This window comes from Zonotrichia leucophrys, chromosome 3, assembly GCF_028769735.1.
Source record: "Zonotrichia leucophrys gambelii isolate GWCS_2022_RI chromosome 3, RI_Zleu_2.0, whole genome shotgun sequence".
NCBI lineage: Eukaryota > Metazoa > Chordata > Aves > Passeriformes > Passerellidae > Zonotrichia > Zonotrichia leucophrys.
In genome coordinates, this window is record NC_088172.1 from 35,845,640 (window position 1) to 35,863,292 (window position 17,653).

Below are 17,653 nucleotides of genomic sequence, written 5' to 3' on the forward strand. Positions count from 1 at the left end.
GAGAACAGTTTGGGGCATTCAATTTATTCTGTAATATTTGTGTATTTCTGAATAGCCACGTTTAAAAATAACCAGAAGGCTCAGTAAAGGCTGTTAATGTTTTTTAATGGGTTATGTTTGCGGCTACTATAAATCTGTAGCTACAAGGCAGTGGGTCCGTGTTAGTTTGTATTAACTGAACACTCAGCCCAGTGATAAAAGGGCTGCAGAAAATGCTGGCTGGGGTTGAGTGAAGCCATTTGAATGTGGCTTGCAATACTATTTCTAGATCAGTTGTGCAGTTGCCTCTAAAATTGCATAACACCCAGTCTGAATTCAGACTCTTGGAAGGTAAACTTGGTTGATTGTAAACAGTTTTCTTCTTCTCCAGAGAGACAATGTGATCTTTATCTCACTGAAATATACTCAGTCCTCACTTTGCATATAGTACCCACAGCAAAAGAAAAGAGAAAGCTTCTGTAGATTAAATGAAGCAGACTATTTTTATATTTTGAAAATTTCATTATTTTATTTCATTGTCAGAAATATAACATTGATGTAATTTTGTTGAGAAAATGGGTGTATTTTTGCAAGTCAGAAGAATGGAGGATTAAGTGCAGGATAAGATTATTTTTGTACGTTTCTTTATCTTAGACTCAACGTTGGTGCAGTAAAATGAAAGAGATTTATATGTCTCCTGTCAGTTTTAAATGATGTGTATGCCTTATGCATGTTCAGAACATGTGACTGAAATAAGCAATTTTTTATGTTGACAAGCATTCAGATTAAATGTTAATCTAATGTAAACCTCTTGCCTTCCCGCTGACTGGCAGTAACAGGGGCCAGGTTTAATTCCCAGGGGTTCTCCTTCAGGTAATATCCAAATACATTAATAAGAATATGGGAGACTGGATTAAACCAGCTGGGTGCATAAGGGACAGCACTTTCCCACCTGCACATAGGCAATTCCAGCAAATATGGGAAGAAAGAGAAGGATAACAGAGCGGGGTGTCACTGGGTATTGCTCTGTAAGCCAAACCATGTCCAATTCCTTGTCCTTGCTGAAGTGTAGTGAGGTCAGTTCAAATCTTCCATACTGGGCTGGTTACTGGCAGTCAATAGCTGAGCTGGTCACCAGTCAAAGAATCATGGAATCTCTTCAGTTGGAAAAGACATTGAAGATCATCAAGTGTAACCATCAACTCAGTCTTCTCTTCCAGGTTCATTGCTTTTCCTGCCTAGCAACAATGCTGATACCTTCCAAGGTTACCCCACCTCCGTAAAGGTTCCTGCTGGTGACCAGGTAACCCCATCCCCAAGCTGCTGTTCCCACCAGGCACTGGTGGAGGGGGGTGCTGTTGGCCACCAGCTGTGCCTCTGTGTTCCCCTGCTGCCTCACTGTCCCCTGCCTGCCCCTGAGCTCCCTGACCGACCTTGGCTTAGCTGGATGAGATCCCTTCTGCCGAGTCCCCCAAGTTAACAGGTGGACACCACCTTGGACATCTGTCCCTGGGGAGTATCTGAAGGCCAGGACCTTCTGTGTCAGGTCACTGGCTTTTCAGGAAGAGCTCTGAAGATTTGAGTACTAATTCCTTAAGTCACTCCTGAACCTGAATTGCTGCTTGATTCAATCCCTGCTGCATCCTCTCATCTTTATTCACCTTCAGCATTCCAAGCAAAGTAGTTGAAGAGGAAAATGTTTTAAAGCAAACTGCTTTTGAGTTCTGAGTTTGTTTCCAAGTATTACTTGTTGTTTTACTTCTCTGGTTGCCTTTCTGGGCTGTAGACAGAAAACACAGAGTTAAATCAATCTTGTTGAGAGGAGGAGTTTCCACGAAGGAAACTTGGCTCCTTTTCAGACCTGGTATCTGTTGTTCAGCTGTAAGATGAAGAAGAGAGGGCAAGTTAGCTCAAAGTCCCATCCAATAGATGACAGCAGTTTAGTGGTCAATCACATACATCACATGCATTTCATATCATAGTTGTGTAAAAACAGTCTCAAAGTGTTACAGTAGCCTTTTCCTTAAGAAATCTTCTGGACTGATAGAAAGCTCTTTTGGACTCATACAAAGGGTGAGTGCAGGAGGGAATTTTGTTTTCATGCAATTTCACTGAATGTTTGGGGTTGTTTTTAACTTTCTGCAATTCAGAAAGTTCAGCTACTCAGCAAGAGTGCTGGGTGTTATGGTTACAAGAACGTGTATATGCTGTAGGCTTAAAGTATGAAATCAGATGGCTTTCACTTCACAAACAGCAAACCTGCTGCACAAACCAGATGCTAACTCACTGAGAAGCTTCGTTCAGAAGATGAAGCAGCAGCATCTGTCCCAAGGCAGAGGACAAAACTTTTTGTTATGTAGCACCTGAGAATTTACAGTCTCTGAAGACACAAACTGACACGATAGAGCTGAACAAAGAGAGGACACTTTTAAGCTGGGGCACTTTTCAGAGGGGTTGGTCCTCAGTACCACTTTTAGAGGCATTACAGAGAGGCAGCCTCCAAGCCCAGCTGGAAAGCAGCAGAACTGCTGGATGGTAGGGGAACATGTGTTTGCTCTGGAAGTATGGAAGCAGAAATAAACCTTATTTCCTGTTCTATTTCTTACTCCAAATTATCTTAGATGAGACTGAATTTCAGGTACACCATTCAGATGTCTGTCCTCACTCTTGCTGTGCTTTGCTGTAGATGGTGAGGAAGAGTTGCTCAGGTCTCATGGAACTGATGAGGGCCATTTGCTCAGCTTCACTGATAAAGCTCCACTTTGGAGGCCCAGCACGCATCCCATGCCAGCCTGTTTTTGCTGATGTACATGGCATCATCTACATTCAGAAAAGGATCAAAAGAATTTCCCTCTCACCTTCCTTCATCATGGAATTTCATCTGTTTTACCTAGAGAATGTTTTTGTCTGCCTAGGGCCTGTCACCATGATGATGTAACAGGTTTACATTGGCTGAGAAATTTCTGTTCAAACTGGCCGAAGCCCATGAGGACTTAACTTCCCTTGTGTTTCCAAAATAAACTCCCTCTCTGGTCACCTTCAAAGTCATAGAATAGAATCTGCACATTTCCACATCCAGCAGGTTCAACAATTCCCACAGTTGCTGGACATATTGGATCATGAGTCTCGGTGCACGGAAGTACCTGCTGACATCAGTGTGGGATGAAGCAGAACTGCAGCCACCCCAGACTCCTGGCAAAGTCTCAGCTGTACTGAGCTGGCCTAGCAGAGAAAATGGGCAACTCCAGAATTCTCAAAGGGACTTGTAGGCATGAAGGAAAAGCCATAAGAGAAGAGAGTTTTTTAAAACCTGCAGTCTACTCTTAAGGTTTCTTGGATTAGGCTTGGTACTTTTTCCAACTATTTGGCTTTCTTTTAACATTCAGCTTTGGTGAAAATCATCCCATAAGTTTAGAAATAGCACTTTGATTTGAAATCAAGCAGCCCTGAAATGCTTGGGTGTGTTAGTTGACGAGAAGCTCAACATAAGTTGGCAATGTGTGCTCAGAGCCCAGAAAGCCAAATGTGCATTAATGTGCTTTTGTTGTGCATCAGTGTGCCAAAAGTGACCTGGGCTGCATCAAAAGCAGCATGGACAGAAGGTGAGGGAGAAGTCCTGTGAGATCCCACCTGAAGTCCTGTGTTCAGCTCTGGGGCCCCCAGTATATGAAGGACACAGACCTTTTGGAGTGAGTCCAGGGGAGGCCATGATGATGCTCTGAGGGCTGGAGCAGCTCTGCTGTGGAGACAGGCTAAGAGACCTGGGGTTGTTCAGTCTGGAGAAGAATTAGGGGAGGCCTCAGGGCTTCCAGTGCCTACAAGAGAGCTGGAGAGGGAATTTTTAAAAGAGCATGTGGTAATAGACAAGGGGGAAATGGCTTTAAACTGAAAGAGAGCAGGTTTAGTTTACGCATTAGGAAGGAGTTATTTTCTGTGAGGGTGGTGAGGTACTGGCACAAATTGCTCACAGAAACTGTGGATGCTTTATCCCTGGAAGTGTTCAAGGCCAGGCTGGATAGGCTTGGAGCAACCTGGTCTAGTAAAAGGTGTCCTTGCCTGTTGTCATCTTATTGCAGGGGTTCCATGATGTTGTTTCCTTACTGCAAAAGTTTCATACCTTCTTGCTGTTTCTCATGGGCAGATCCTCAGAGCACTGACTCCTTCACAAAGTAGCCAACTGACTTCGGCTCCTTTCTCAAGCAGCCACCCCACTCTTTTATAGCACTCTTCTTCTCATTGGTTACAGCTGTGGCCTGTTAAACTCAGGCCTCTTCCTAATCTTTGCTAATTGGCCCAGCTGCAACCCCTTGGGGGTAAGATTACTTTCTACACTATCTTTACTTTCTTATATTCTATTGCCCTACACTTGCCCACAGCAGGGGTTGGAACTAGATGATCTTTCAGGTCCCTTTCATGTGGGTCCAACCCACATGATTCTGTGATTCCATTAAATAAGCAAGTCCCTCAACATAAGAATTTTATTTTTCCAAGATTCCTAGGATTATATTTTAAATGCAGTATTTGTCCACGTGCACAGAGCACACCATGAAGAGCCAGTGTAATCTGTTGACCAAACTATTAACAGCTTTTTGCAGGTGTCCTGCCCTTGCTGTGTCTGCTCCACTTACCCCACATGGCACTGCTCTGTGCACAGGTAAGTCCTTGGTGCTCACCTGGGCAGCTGCAAGAACTCCACAGGTCTGTTTGGTGCAGCCTGAGACTGAGCACACTTCTGGTGGGAGACACTTTCTCTTGTCAATCTAACACCAATAGGAACTATTCCAAAATAAGCAGCTGATTTTTATACACTCTTTGGCTACATAACAAAATTACAGAAGAAACATTTGATGCATGAGAAATTCAAAGTCAAGGTGTTCTGCAGAGTCAAGAGTGTTCACCTCTGGCCCTCTCCTCCCATGGCTTAGTGGGATGTTGGAACCAGGACCAGGCATGAAAAAGGACTGTCAGGCAGCTGTGGAGAAACATGGACCATCCCCAGCATCCAGCCTGCTTTGAACCCACACCCAGTGCTGAGGTGTCAGTGACTTTCTGGTAAGGACAGGTGTAATCATGGTCCACCTTTTGATGAAACAGCGACCATCACTGAGAAGGTATGTTATGTAAAGGATTGAGTCCACAACTACCAAAGTATTTCACCTGTTTTCCTTCTTCCCCGTTCATCAAAAGCTGTAACTCGTAGTTTCACCACCCAATGCTGAGTGCTCTCTATAGCTTTTGCTAGTGTTGTATCTTTAATACTGTGTTTTTGTGGATATATTTCGTTTGACAGCAGCTAAATTTCCAAATAGGCAATAAAAAAAAAAAAAAAAAGGAGATTATCTTTGTCCTGAGACAGCAGCTCCAATTCTATAATCTAGCTGCTTGATGCCTTCTCACACAGTAAGTGCCACTGTGAAAGCCTGATAAACTGCTTAAAGTTATCATGCTGTGATTTTATGGGGAGCAATCTTGGATTAGTCTTTTCTTCAGTGCTGCAATCATGTTACATAAACTTGTGCTTACATAAACTTTTTCTACATTTCTCCATTGCATTTTCTCTCTCTCTCTCATTACAGAAGCCCATAGAACATTTTCTTCTGTCAGACTTTAGCTGGATGAGACATGTGGCAACCAGTTCCCCAAATCCAGAGATGGAAGCAGAGAAGTGTTATGGGCAGGTACAGGAGGGGAAAAGGATCTTGCTTCCACACAATATGGATATTTCTCATAATCCTATTTTGTCCCAAACTCCATGACCTTCCACTGGTGCTTACACCAGTGCTAGGTGCTTACCCAGGTGCACTCTTAAACAACACCAGCGCAATATTTCAGGCTCTGGCAGAAAAGAGGAAATGGGGGACAATGCAGCATTTTCAAAGATTTCTTTATTATCCAAGTTTGCTATTATCTAAAACCACCAATGTATTAAAGACCAAGATGGAAACTTGAGCTCAGAAACCTGTAAGAATGCACATTTTCAACCTCATCTGTACCTCAAGACATAGTTAAAAAACACTGCTCAGTATAAAAAAAAGTTAACATTTCCAAGGATCAAATAAATAATTTACAATGCAACAAAAATTATAGAAATTGTACAGACATTTGAGACTGTTGTGAATAATTTGCAGTCCCATACAGTAAACATAAAAGCCTCCCATCGTCAGAGAGGTATTGCAAAACCACTGCCAAAAACTACATTTTATTGCTGGGCTGTTCTGAAGGGCTGATGCTGTCCAAGGTCTTGGAGGAGCAGTCCCTCAGTACTTCCAGAGAACTGGTGATGTCCAGGCTTTCAGAAGAAGTGGATCTACACCCCTGTGTGGAACTGATGATGTCCAGAGTTTTGGAGGAGCGGGCACTGTAGCCTTTTGCAGTGGCGTCTCTGATGAGGATCTCCTGTGCAGACGTGAACATTAACGGGATGAAGCCCTCGCTGTCTGCTGTGAGGACGATCCAAGAGGAACCTGGGAAGACAAGCACATGGCTGTTGATAAATCTTTGTAATTAGGGTACCTTTTTACCTTTAAGGTAAAAACCAAATTTCTTCTAGAATTAAATGCTTCGGTATATTTACAACTTTCTAGAAAAGAAAAAGTATGAAAATATACAGGTTGTACAATCTCAAAAATAAAGGACACTTGGCAACTATGATGGATTTTGACATTAGGAGAGGAGACAATAATAAATGCCTCAAATGAGGAGGAGGATTGAAATTCTGAGCAGAATTCATAAGCATCCACACTTGGTTTTAATTAGGTATTGATAAGCTACTTCATAGTGCTAAAGCTACACAGATACTATAAAAAGCAGAGATTTAGTAAATTAAATGACAAATTATTGTAATAAAGACAATTTAGAAATTGCTTTTATTACATGATTTCACTATACTTAATTCCAAGAAATACAAGGAAGGAACACTTAACAGTACTGTACAAACCCAAAATCTCTGGGCCATTTGCTATTTGACTTCATCACTAGTTTTTTTTCTCTACAATTTAAATCTGAAACTCTGACTTCTGCCAACATAAATAAGCTAAAAAATTTTTATATTTTTATCCATTAAGCTGATAAAGCAAAAAGATAGAGCTCACGAGGGGTAAGGGAATTCAGAGGAGCATTTCCAGCTGTTTGTAAATTTCTATTATGTAACTTTACGTCACAAGTAACGTCACAAGAAGATTGTAGCTTAAATGCACACAACCATCTAATCTTTTGGCTTAATTTGGACCAAACTTGAAAATCAATACAACTCATGATTTGAAAATACCATTTCTACTTTGCATCTGTATATTTCAAACAAAGATACTCCCTCTAGAATTCTTTAGGAGAAATAAAACTTGGACAATGGCAAGAACAGCAGCCTTAGGCTTTGGGATTGCTGCCCAGTGATCTGCAAGCAGGGGGAGAGCAGATACGGGGGGCAAGTAGATGGAATATAGCACAGGGAATACCTGCAGTAGTGAGAAATCATACCCCCAAGTGTGTTTTCTACTTCTGCCCAGAGTGAGACACTCAAAACTGATATGTACACAGACATGTGGAATGGGCACAGCATGAACTGGTAACAGCAGAGGAGAACACAGGAGGAAGAGAGGCAGTCTTCCTCACAGCAAAACCTGATGTGAAATGCACTGCTGAAGTGTACAGAGCTGCTTCTGTGCTACAGGATTTCCTACAGCAAGTCTAGATGCTGAAGCCACAGATTCAAATATAGAACACTGTACTCCCAAACCAGTCAAGCCTACTCTCCTTGCTACTCAGACTTCTCTCTATAGAACGGCTGAAAACAAAACACTGGCTGAAAGCAATTTTCCTGTATAACTAGCTACTTGATAAGGGCATCAATAAGTAAGCTTGCTCTTTTTTTTTTTTTAATAATGAAAAGACTCTTCTCAGTAAAACAAGATTCAGAGAAGAAATTTCACATTATTAAAAAAAACAAAAGGCAAAATTTTATTCATCTTTCATTATTTATTTCTTGGGTTTTTCCCTGGATGGAATATGCATATTGCTATTGCTCACTAAGAGTGACACACAGAACCACAGAATGGTTTGGGCAGGAAGGGACCTTAAAGCTCATCCAGTTCCACTCCCCTGCCATGGGCATGGACACCTTCCACTAGACCAGGCTGCTCCAAGCTCCATCCAACCTGGCTGCGGGACACTTCCAGGGATGGAGCAGCCACAGCTTCTCTGGTAAGGTGTATGAAGTGTTTTAGTCTTGGATAATCCCAACATACCGTGCTGCATTTCTACAAGGGAGAGGTTGAATATCTGCTGGACGACGTTTAGGCGGAGTTTACCACCACAGAGGAGAACAGCCCGACTTTCATCTGCATCACTTTTGGAAAGCTGCCTCTGAAAATGCAAGCAACAGTCATTAGCTACTGTGATGTATAGTTAAAATGGCATTAATCACAACAGGATCACAGACGTGTCTTCAGTGGCATAATTTACAGAAAGTCAAATGCCTCACACATTCAGGCCCGTTTGCAAGATTTATCCTTTGAAGTCTCAGCTGTCAAAGTGTTCATGAGTGACAGCAGCAAGGAAAGTGCTTATGCAGCACGTCAGAACGGGAGAAAATCATGCACTGCTGCTGGAGAAGCCATGAGCTTCATCCACAGCACAGTCCTCATCCCCATCCTTCCATCTGTGAGGGACTTCCCCAGGGAGCTTGTAAAGCTTCAGGTTTTCTCTCCCCACCCATCCCTGATCCAAAGCTTCAGAAGTGAGAACTCATGCTCATGAATGCTGGGGTGAGGAACAGACTCACAAGTCAGAAGGGATTATTTGTCCCACCCCTGACCATCACTGCCCCAAGCCTTAAATCCAAAAAGCATCTTCAAAGAATATGCCCAGTTGGGCACAGGAAGGCATTTTTTAAATCTGTTATTACAATTATTAAATGTTTACAATGGAAAACAGTGAAGAGAGTGAGGGAATATGATCTAGAATTTGAATTCAATGCTACAAAATTTGGAACTTTTTTCAATAATAAAGCTTAAAAGTAAGAGGTAATTGAAAGGAAAATGGCAGGTTAAATTACTTTGAATATTGACTAAGGTTAATTAATCTGAATTCCAGAAATGACATAGTAGATCTCTGCCAGGTTTTTATAATCAAGTAATTTACCCTTTCTAGCATGAGATTTGCAAGAGCAAATCTTTCAGCCAAACAATGTGTTTTTCATGTGAAATTTCACTTTAAATCCATTTTTAAGCCATGTTAATGGAATTATCTATTGTGTCCCTAAAGGTCTCTTTCCTCCTTGGATGGTGCTCTCAATGCTAATTAGCAACATTTCTGTTTCAAAGCCAGGGCAATTTGCTTTTGTTTCAGTCTCCATTATTTTAGTTTTCCTCACAGGAGAGCAGGAGATTGATACCAATTCCCACACATGGAAATCTTCACTTGTCTAAATTTCTATACAGAAAGATTTAGATGTTGCCTAGGAAAAGCGTTCCCTTCCTAGATCTCTATAAAGGGCTTTAATTCTGCAGCTGGGCTGCAATATGTGAGTCCTCTGGAGTCCCAGCAGCCTCACTGCAGAGCTGAGGGGTTTGGCCCAGTGTGAGGTGAGGCAGGGAGCTGCACATTCCAGGATATCCCATTGCTTTAAAAACACTGGAAGTCTGCAGAGTAATGGGATTTATAACCATATATAACTACCTGCAGGAACAGGATGGAAATCTAATCCTACTGACTGTTACTTGAGCATTACAAAGAACATACAGCCATAAACAGGTTTCACCATTAGGGCTTCCAATATTAAAATTACCTGGCAGGTGATTTTAATAAACGATGGTTCCTGAGAAGATGGATACACTGGAAGATTTCTCTTCCCAGATTTTAGCAGCTCAGTTAATTCAGAAAGATGGTGCTGCAGTTCTGTGAAGTTACCAGACAATTTTTCCACATTTCTCAAAAAGTAACTCGCCTCCTTCTCACTGAACAGGTTATTCTTGTAAGAAGTGGATATTTTGGAAGGTGCCTCATGCTGCTTTTTTGGGGATGTTGGCCTGTTTGAAGCATTAGACAGTGCCACGCTCCGATTAACTGGCTCAGCATCCAGAGTCTCGACAGCTGGAGGAAAATTCATGGAAATCTTTTTCTCTTTGAAGTCGCTGATGTTCAACACCAAGTTTTGCTCATAAGCAGGACTCTTGATTTCTTCAATGAGCTTCCTTCGGCTTGTGGGGGACTGGAGGGCAGAGCGATCTGGAATCAGGAGCCCACGGCTGAGTGGGTGGACATCTCTAGAGGGATCATGAGTAACACTGGAAAGGTTCAAACTGGAGCTGCCATCAGCTGACACAGCCTTTGAAGGACACATTTCAAGTATCAGTTCTTTAATCATCAATCGGATCATGTATTTGTCTGATCTTGAGGAAGGAAGAAAAGCAGGGTCAGAGAATTTTTGTCTTCCAACCAGTATCAGTAACAATTTATTGGTCAAGAAGCATAACCCCTTCGGCTTCTCGCTTTTCTCTAGCTGAATTTGTTGAATATTGGGTAAATTGGATGAAGTCAGTGAATAGACTAAAATAACATTACAAGTATTGGAGGCAACAGATACAGTTTGAGTTTTGGAGTCAAAAGCCATTATATCAGGAACGAGAATGCCTGGGATGCTCACTTTTTTAGTAGTGGTAACCTTTCTTTCAAAAGTCACCAAGATGAGGTGTGAGGAATCCTGGCCACTTCCCGTCAGGTAGTCCTTGGGCCTCAGGTGAAGGAGAGGGCTAGAATCAGCACTCTGCTTGCTAGAAAGTATGTGAGTTAGATCCACAGGAGATGTAACTACAGACAAGGGCTTCTCAGACTCCAGTGACTTCTTCCCCCCATCCAAAGAATACTCTTCCTCCCCACACAAGCTGGACTGTGAGGGGAAGGACTCGGTTTCAACGCTCGATGGAACTTCGAAGGCAACACCAGCATTTAAGCCACAGATCTTGTCCAGAGGGAGCTCGGTGGCAACAGCAACTTGTAAATTCTGCGTGGCTTCCACGGCGCAGATGTAGCCTCCCACATCAAAGATCGGGCAAAAAGAGCAAGCGCTGAGTGTTTTCTGAGCATCGTCCCAAATGTAGGAATGGAGGGCACTGCCCACCCCCACAACCAGGCGGTTGCCTTCCTTGGTCCAACAGGCGCAGTGGATGAGCCCGCTGCCCTTGATGTCCGCGTTAATTCTGGAGTTGTCGAGGTGGACAGAGGGCAGCACGGAGGCGTCCCGGGTGGTCAGCACGGCCAAGACCTCCTTGCTGGGATGCCACACGCAGCCCTGGGGGAGCACGGGGTAGGGCTCGCTGATGTCGCACACCTGGGAAACCAGGAGCTTGTTCCTGTCGGCGCCGTTGAAGCAGAGCTGCCAGATGGTGATGTGCTTCTTGTGCTGCACGGCCAGCAGGGCCGGCGCCTCGGCGGGACAGGGGCCCCAGTAGAGCCCGTGCACGTGCTCAAACTGCCCCACCACGCTGGAGTCGCCGAAGGTGGGCTCCCCGTTGTGCAGGTGCAGCGCGGTCAGGATCACCTGCTTGCCGTCCGTCCAGGCCAGCCCGTGCACCGGGTGGATGGCCTGGTGCAAGGCGTTGAGGCCGGTGCGCAGGAGCTTCGCCTTTCCCAGCTCCATGGCTTTCAAAGTGGAACATCTACACAGACAGAATGAGAAGGAAAAATAAATTATTCTAGAGGACAGTATCTGGATGATTACTTAGCTTATGACCCTGCCAGTGCTGGACTCTTCCTTCTAGTGAAGTCAATATAAACATAATGTTCACCTATGCTTAATTCACAGCCCAGTAATTTTTCGTTTATGATGTTTCCACTATGAAATGCAATTTTAAGAGGAAGAAACTTTTCTGTTTCTATAGGCTTACCGTCAGATTTCTGCTGCATTTTCATCACAAGACCAGTCCTTTCATTCTAATCAGTAACTTGCTGTTCTCAGAATATTTTCTATTTACTTCAATATCAACAATTCTCAAAATATTGCTGCTCACTCTCAACTTCCCGAAGCACTTGTGGTCAGATAAAGTCACCCCTTACAAGTATAACCAAGCATTAATGTATTATCTACAAATCTGATCCTGTATTAAGCATGTGAGAATGAGGCATTTGGATGGTTATCCCAGAAAGCTGTCTAAGAAAGCAAATGCAATTTTGAAGAGAATTAGGATGAGAGCAGATTTTTCTGAGGAAATGAAAGAAAAAAGAATTTAAAAGAAGGCATACACAAGGCATCAACACTTGGGAAAACTTCAGGATTTTACACTAACTTCTAGTTTTTGAGCTGTGAGCAATCCCTACTCTGTGCACAAAAGCCAGTTCAAAGGAATTGATGGTTTCCTAATTTCAGATCTCCACAAAATTTGGCTCAGATGTAAAGCCATGGCACAGAATGAGTTGCAGTTTTAGTAAGAAACACAAAGAACAAGAAGAAAGTTGTTTGAGACTAAAAACTGTCGAACTGGAAAAGTTTATCAAAATGTGCAGGGCTTTGGCACCACTCAGTATTTTAATTATTTGTGGATGAACCTAAACTCGTAGGAAGAGGATTGCAAGAATGGATTTCAAATATAAAAATTGTATAAAAAGTTATGTTATTATGACCAAAGTAACTTCTTCTCAACCTAATAACAAGTACAAAACAATATACTTAGTAAAAAAAACCCAAAACCTGCCAACTTGGATACGTCTCCAGGAATAATTCCCTAGGTAGAGGTATAGCAAAAAAGGATGTGGCTTACAACGAATCACAAGCTGAATACTTCAGTAATGTGAGATATTTTGCAAAGTAAGAATAATTCATTCTGGAATGTTTTAAGAGGGATGGAGATACACAAGGGAGATAATTGCCCTACTTCCTCATTGCTAACAGCACCTCCACTGAACCGACTTCTGAGTTCAAGATGATAGAAATGCCCAACAAGGCTAAGGGATCAGAGAAACACAGGAGGTGGGTTCTCTGTCTGGAGAAGATTGTGAGTGGGAACGAGAGAACATTCACCAGCCCAGTGACAGAACATCCATCCACTGGTCTCCAGGTATACTCTGGACAGGGCATGATAATAATCAGCTTAGTTTCAACAAAGATTTAGGTCAGCTATTAAGGAAAAATTCTGACTATATGTGACAGCTAAGCATTGAAGCAGGTTACCTTGGAGAGGAGGGGAAAGTACTCCATGAATTTCATAATCTGTACGAGCCAATTAAGGAAATGTCTGTCAGGGATAAGTTTAAGTACTGAATCCTGCCTCACAGGAGAGTACTCAAGATACTTCCAGTGCAACTTCTCCACCATTTACCCGGCCTCTCCTCCATAACCAAACTCAGTCATGTTAAGCAATGACCAGTTCCAGGAAAATTAACACTGGATGTTCCCTGTGCTCAGAACCCACACTGCTGGGCAATACTTACTGATGGCAGGGAGATGCGAGATAATGTGCCTCACAAGGCACTGAAAGATGCTAAAGCCTCCTGGGCCGTCTGGAGAGGTTCCTGTGTCACAACGGGCGTTTTCACTATCCCAGCTGCCCTGGAAAAGCAAAAAGAGCAAGAGTGACCAGTGCATTCCTGTGCCCAAAGCCACACCGCCTCCTGCAGCGCCCGGCCCGGCCGCGGCTCCCCGGGCAGGTGTCACACTACAGCCGGGTGTCGGCGAAACGCGGTGCCCGTCCCACTCCCAGGGACAGAGGAGCCGCTGCAGGGACCCCCCTGCACGGAGCGGCCAGGGCAGCGGCGGGCCGGGAGCCCGCACAAACCTCCCGCCTGCGCCGCCGCTGCCTGCGCGGGCCCGCCCGCCCCGCTCCTCCCAGCTCCTCCCCGCCTCCCGCCGGCCCGCCCGTCGCCTCTCCGCCCCGCCGCGGCCGCGCTCACCCGCCCTGCCGGCGGCCCGGCCTGGCTCCGCTGAGGCGGCCCCGGGCCCTGCAGCCCCGGCGGCGCTGGGCTGTGGCGGGCACCGCCTTCCCGCAGGGCCCGGCCCGCCCCTCCTGCACCGCCCGGCCCAGCTCCGCCCGGCCGCGGGGGGCGCCAGCGCCGCTCCGCCCGCCCGGCCGCTCTGCGACGGCGGCGGCGCTCTATGGCCCCGCGGGCGGGGCCTGCACGGGGCGGGCGCCTCGCACCGGTGCCGCCCCCGATCCCCACAGCGCCCCTGAGGGGCCGCGGGCGCTGAGCGGGCGGCGGGAGGTGATGGGGACTCACAAATCAGAGAATCTCCGCAGCTGGGAGGCACCCAGGAAGACCATCGAGATCAGCTCTTGTGCGCAGCGCACCGCGTGAATCGCACCGTGTGCCTGAGAACGCTTCCTCAGCTCAGGCTTGGTGCTGGGACCGCTGCTCTGCGGAGCCTGTTCCAGTGGGCAGCCACCCTCTGGGTGCAGAGCCCTTTCCTGATATCCAGTGTAAACCTCCCCTGAAGCATTTCCATGCCATTCTCCCGGCTCCTGTCACTGCTTGCCAGGGGGATCAGTGTCTGCCCCTCTGCTGGCCCTCATGAGGATGTTGAAGATCACAATGAGATGTCCCCTCAGTCTCCTCCAGGTTGGACAAACCAAGTGACCTCAGCTGCTCCTCACAAGACTTTCCTTCCAAAGCCTTGCCATCCTTGTGGCCCTCCTTCAGATGTTCTTTTTATGTTGTGGCACTCAGAACTGCACATGGAACTCGAGGTGCGGCCACACCAGAGCAGAACAGAGAGGGACAGTGCCCTCCCTTGACCAGGTCAGTGCTGTGCCTGATGCACCCCCGAGCGTGGTTGGCATCAAGCAAAGCATCACCTGCCAGGCTAAGGAGGTGATTGTCCTGCTTTTGTCATTTCCATTGTCCCCAGGGGTCATCCACGGTGTGACACTTCCACACAGGACCCACAGCCTGCTCACACCGGTATGGCTCCTGGAGAGGCCTGAGGAAGTGGCACAGAAGAGCAGAGATGCCTCCAGAGCGAGAACATCCGGGCCCTGGTGTTGTGTATCCCACCCCATGAGGTGGTCACACTGAAGTGAGAAGCCATCTAAATTTAATGCGGAGCTACTGCAATACAACCTACCTGGTCCTGATTTATTGTTTTGAGCATAGCTCTTTGTAAGTCTCTGAGGCCCTTAAAAAAGTTAATTATATTGTGTGACTGTGCCACTTTGCCACTCCTCAGCACTGCAGAGCAGTGTACCAGATCATTGTACCAGTTTTGAAACCCACACTCCTGCTAGGATGCTGGAACACTGGAAAAGGTGCCATAAAAAGAGCTGCCAAAGGTGTGGGAAAAACAAAATGCTTAAAATAGTTGCAAGGTCAAATATGTAAGTAGCTCCAACTTGGCAAAAGAAGAACACTAGGTGGTGACTTGGCGATATAGCATGAGTGCCTGTACAGAGGGGAAACAACAGCACAAAAAAGCTCTGAAGTTAATGAAGGAAGGTTTAACACAGAGCTGTGGACAGATTCAAATATGTAAGACACATCTGTGAGTCTGACTGACCAAACTGCCATCAGAGCATCTTCACATTAAAACTTGGTAATTTTCAGAGATATACAATTTTAAATAGTAAGTCATAGAATGGTTTGGGTTGGAAGGGACCCCAAAGATCATCTCATTCCAACTCCCTGCAGCAGATAGGGAGACCTTCCACTAGACCAGGTTTCTCAGCCCCATACAGCCTGGCCTTGAAACCACTTGGCAAAAGACATTCCCACCTCCTTCTTCCCCATCACTGGCTTACCTGAACAGCTCAGTCAAGCCAATTTCCCAAGAAGTTCTGTTACACAAATGTGTAATCTGTTCTTACCTTCATAATATCCATTTTCCTCAGTGGTGAGTCTAACCAAGCAGGATTGACCCTTGGTGTCTGGGACCCTGAGCCACCAGCTGGCTTTATTAGACAAAAACAGTTTTCTGACTATAATTTTAGTCTCACAAAGAATTCTGTTGAACAGCAATGATTTCACTATTTTTTAAATATAAAACTTAAATTGACCATCCATATTAATAAACAGAAATAAATATTTAAACCACAGAGACCACAGTTTAAGAATACCTCAGAGATATTTTCATGGTAAATGTCTATTTTTGTTTCCTATGCATATAATTATTAAGTACTTTTAAAGACTTATTTTCATCATGTAACTTGTGTTATATGTAAACTGCTAATAGAGTTCAACAAATGAACTGAAAATATCACAAAAGCTCAGAGTTAGTTTAAAATCTGCAAAATAATATTTCCATTGAAACGGAATTGACTCAACCTATGAGAGTGCCAGAATGGTGTGCAGGTAGTTATTATTACACCAGTTGTTTATTTCCATGCCCTACAGTGTGTGTCCTATTTGTGTAACCACAGCCTGGTTATTTTGACATGTAGAACAGCATGAAAAAGGCTGGAGGCTGCTTGGCCAGCAGCCATGAGCCATGGCTGGTCACACAGCCACAATATGCATAGGCACAGTGGTTGTTCCTCAGCAGCTGTACTACAAATAAATATCTTTGGTTTTCTTTCTTTCTTTTCCAGACTTTCCAAGCTGTTCACTGCTGATACATACAATGTGGCTGTGACTTTGGGGGTTATAACAACCTAGAACCCCCTGGGGTAAGTCTGTAAGGTAGAAAATGGCTCAATGAAATTATGCTAGGAAGTGTTTTTAAAAGGCTGAAATTAGAGAAATCATTTCCTGTGGTCATGCTCATTTAAAGCTCACATCTTGGCTTTTAAAAACATGTGATTGCATTGAGTCAGGCTTATCCTTAAACACTGAGCAGACTCACAAATCTATTCTCAAGCCCGGCATGGAGAGCAGATTTGCCTTCTCATAACCTAATTTGTTGTATCATTTGGGTGTCTGCTTTTCGAATTAGTTGAAACACAACATTAATAAGAATATAGGAGAGTCAGAGACAGAAGAGTTATGAATACCTTCTGGAGGGAGGGAATGGCAGGGAAGGAAGGTGAAATGGTTGTGATGAGATATGTAGAGTTGCTGGATTTGCTATCTAGATTTTTTCTTTGCTCTTACTGAACTTGTACACATGTAAAGAACATAATGTTACAAGGGAAAAGAAAAATTTAAAGATAGTTTCTCTTAGCTTCATAAGCATAAATTTAAAACATAAATATATTTAATCTAGTCTATGGACACTACTGAATGAGCAAATTGATCTCATAATTGTATTTCTTAATGGGAAAACTTAATGAGGCACTACCATGTAATTTAGACGTCTAAAATATGATATGGTAAAGCCTAGGATCAGCAGCTAAAAGATACAGATGTTTTATGTGTTTTTTATTATCAGGTTAAAAATTTTTCTTCTTCATTCTGGGAGCCGATTAGTAATGAAAATAATATAAGATGAGCAATTTTGCAGAAAATTGCCTCATTCTGAGTCAATATCATGTTGTCAGAAGAAGCCAGACAGTGCTGGGGGGTGTGTGAACAGGATCATTGTATTGTGTCTGCTCGGCTTGGCTGAGTACAGCCAGACGGGGTCACAGGATTTCCACAGCACAGGAAAAAATGAATTTTGTGCTCTGTAGCATGAAGTCTTGCAGAGGATTCCTTGTGGCTCCCTGCTTTGAGGAATGGAGAGGATCTGTGCAAATTTTTGTGGTTAGAACAGCGACAGGGTGGGAATTGCTGCTTTTCTCTGCAGCTGTAGCTACCGCACCTCTCCTAAAGCAGCTACCGT

The 17,653-nt window shown here is 44.4% G+C and overlaps 1 protein-coding gene and 1 long non-coding RNA gene across 2 annotated transcripts; both read right to left on the minus strand.

Moving 5' to 3' along the window:
• Nucleotides 1–480: 480 nt before the first annotated feature.
• On the minus strand, nucleotides 481–4,159 carry LOC135444809 (uncharacterized). Its single transcript, XR_010439281.1, has 2 exons — nucleotides 4,097–4,159; nucleotides 481–3,805 (listed from the first exon to the last, which is right to left on the minus strand). It is a non-coding gene; the product is annotated as an uncharacterized LOC135444809 (long non-coding RNA).
• A 1,685-nt stretch (nucleotides 4,160–5,844) lies between these two features.
• On the minus strand, nucleotides 5,845–13,956 carry LOC135445400 (WD repeat and coiled-coil-containing protein). The gene is made up of 5 exons (XM_064707800.1): nucleotides 13,858–13,956; nucleotides 13,399–13,516; nucleotides 9,761–11,630; nucleotides 8,220–8,337; nucleotides 5,845–6,443 (listed from the first exon to the last, which is right to left on the minus strand). Exons 3-5 carry the CDS (start codon nucleotides 11,609–11,611, stop codon nucleotides 6,172–6,174), a joined length of 2,241 nt encoding a protein of 746 aa, XP_064563870.1. The 5' UTR covers nucleotides 11,612–11,630; nucleotides 13,399–13,516; nucleotides 13,858–13,956; the 3' UTR covers nucleotides 5,845–6,171.
• Nucleotides 13,957–17,653: the final 3,697 nt, after the last annotated feature.

Excerpts from the sequence above, each read along its gene's own strand:
- LOC135445400 (XM_064707800.1), bottom strand. The coding sequence starts at position 11,611 with ATGGAGCTGGGAAAGGCGAAGCTCCTGCGCACCGGCCTCAACGCCTTG. Across the intron at positions 8,338-9,760 it reads TTATTAAAATCACCTGCCAG|AGGCAGCTTTCCAAAAGTGA; the intron begins GTAATTTTAATA and ends TTGCATTTTCAG. Across the intron at positions 6,444-8,219 it reads CCTTGTAGAAATGCAGCACG|GTTCCTCTTGGATCGTCCTC; the intron begins GTATGTTGGGAT and ends TTGTCTTCCCAG.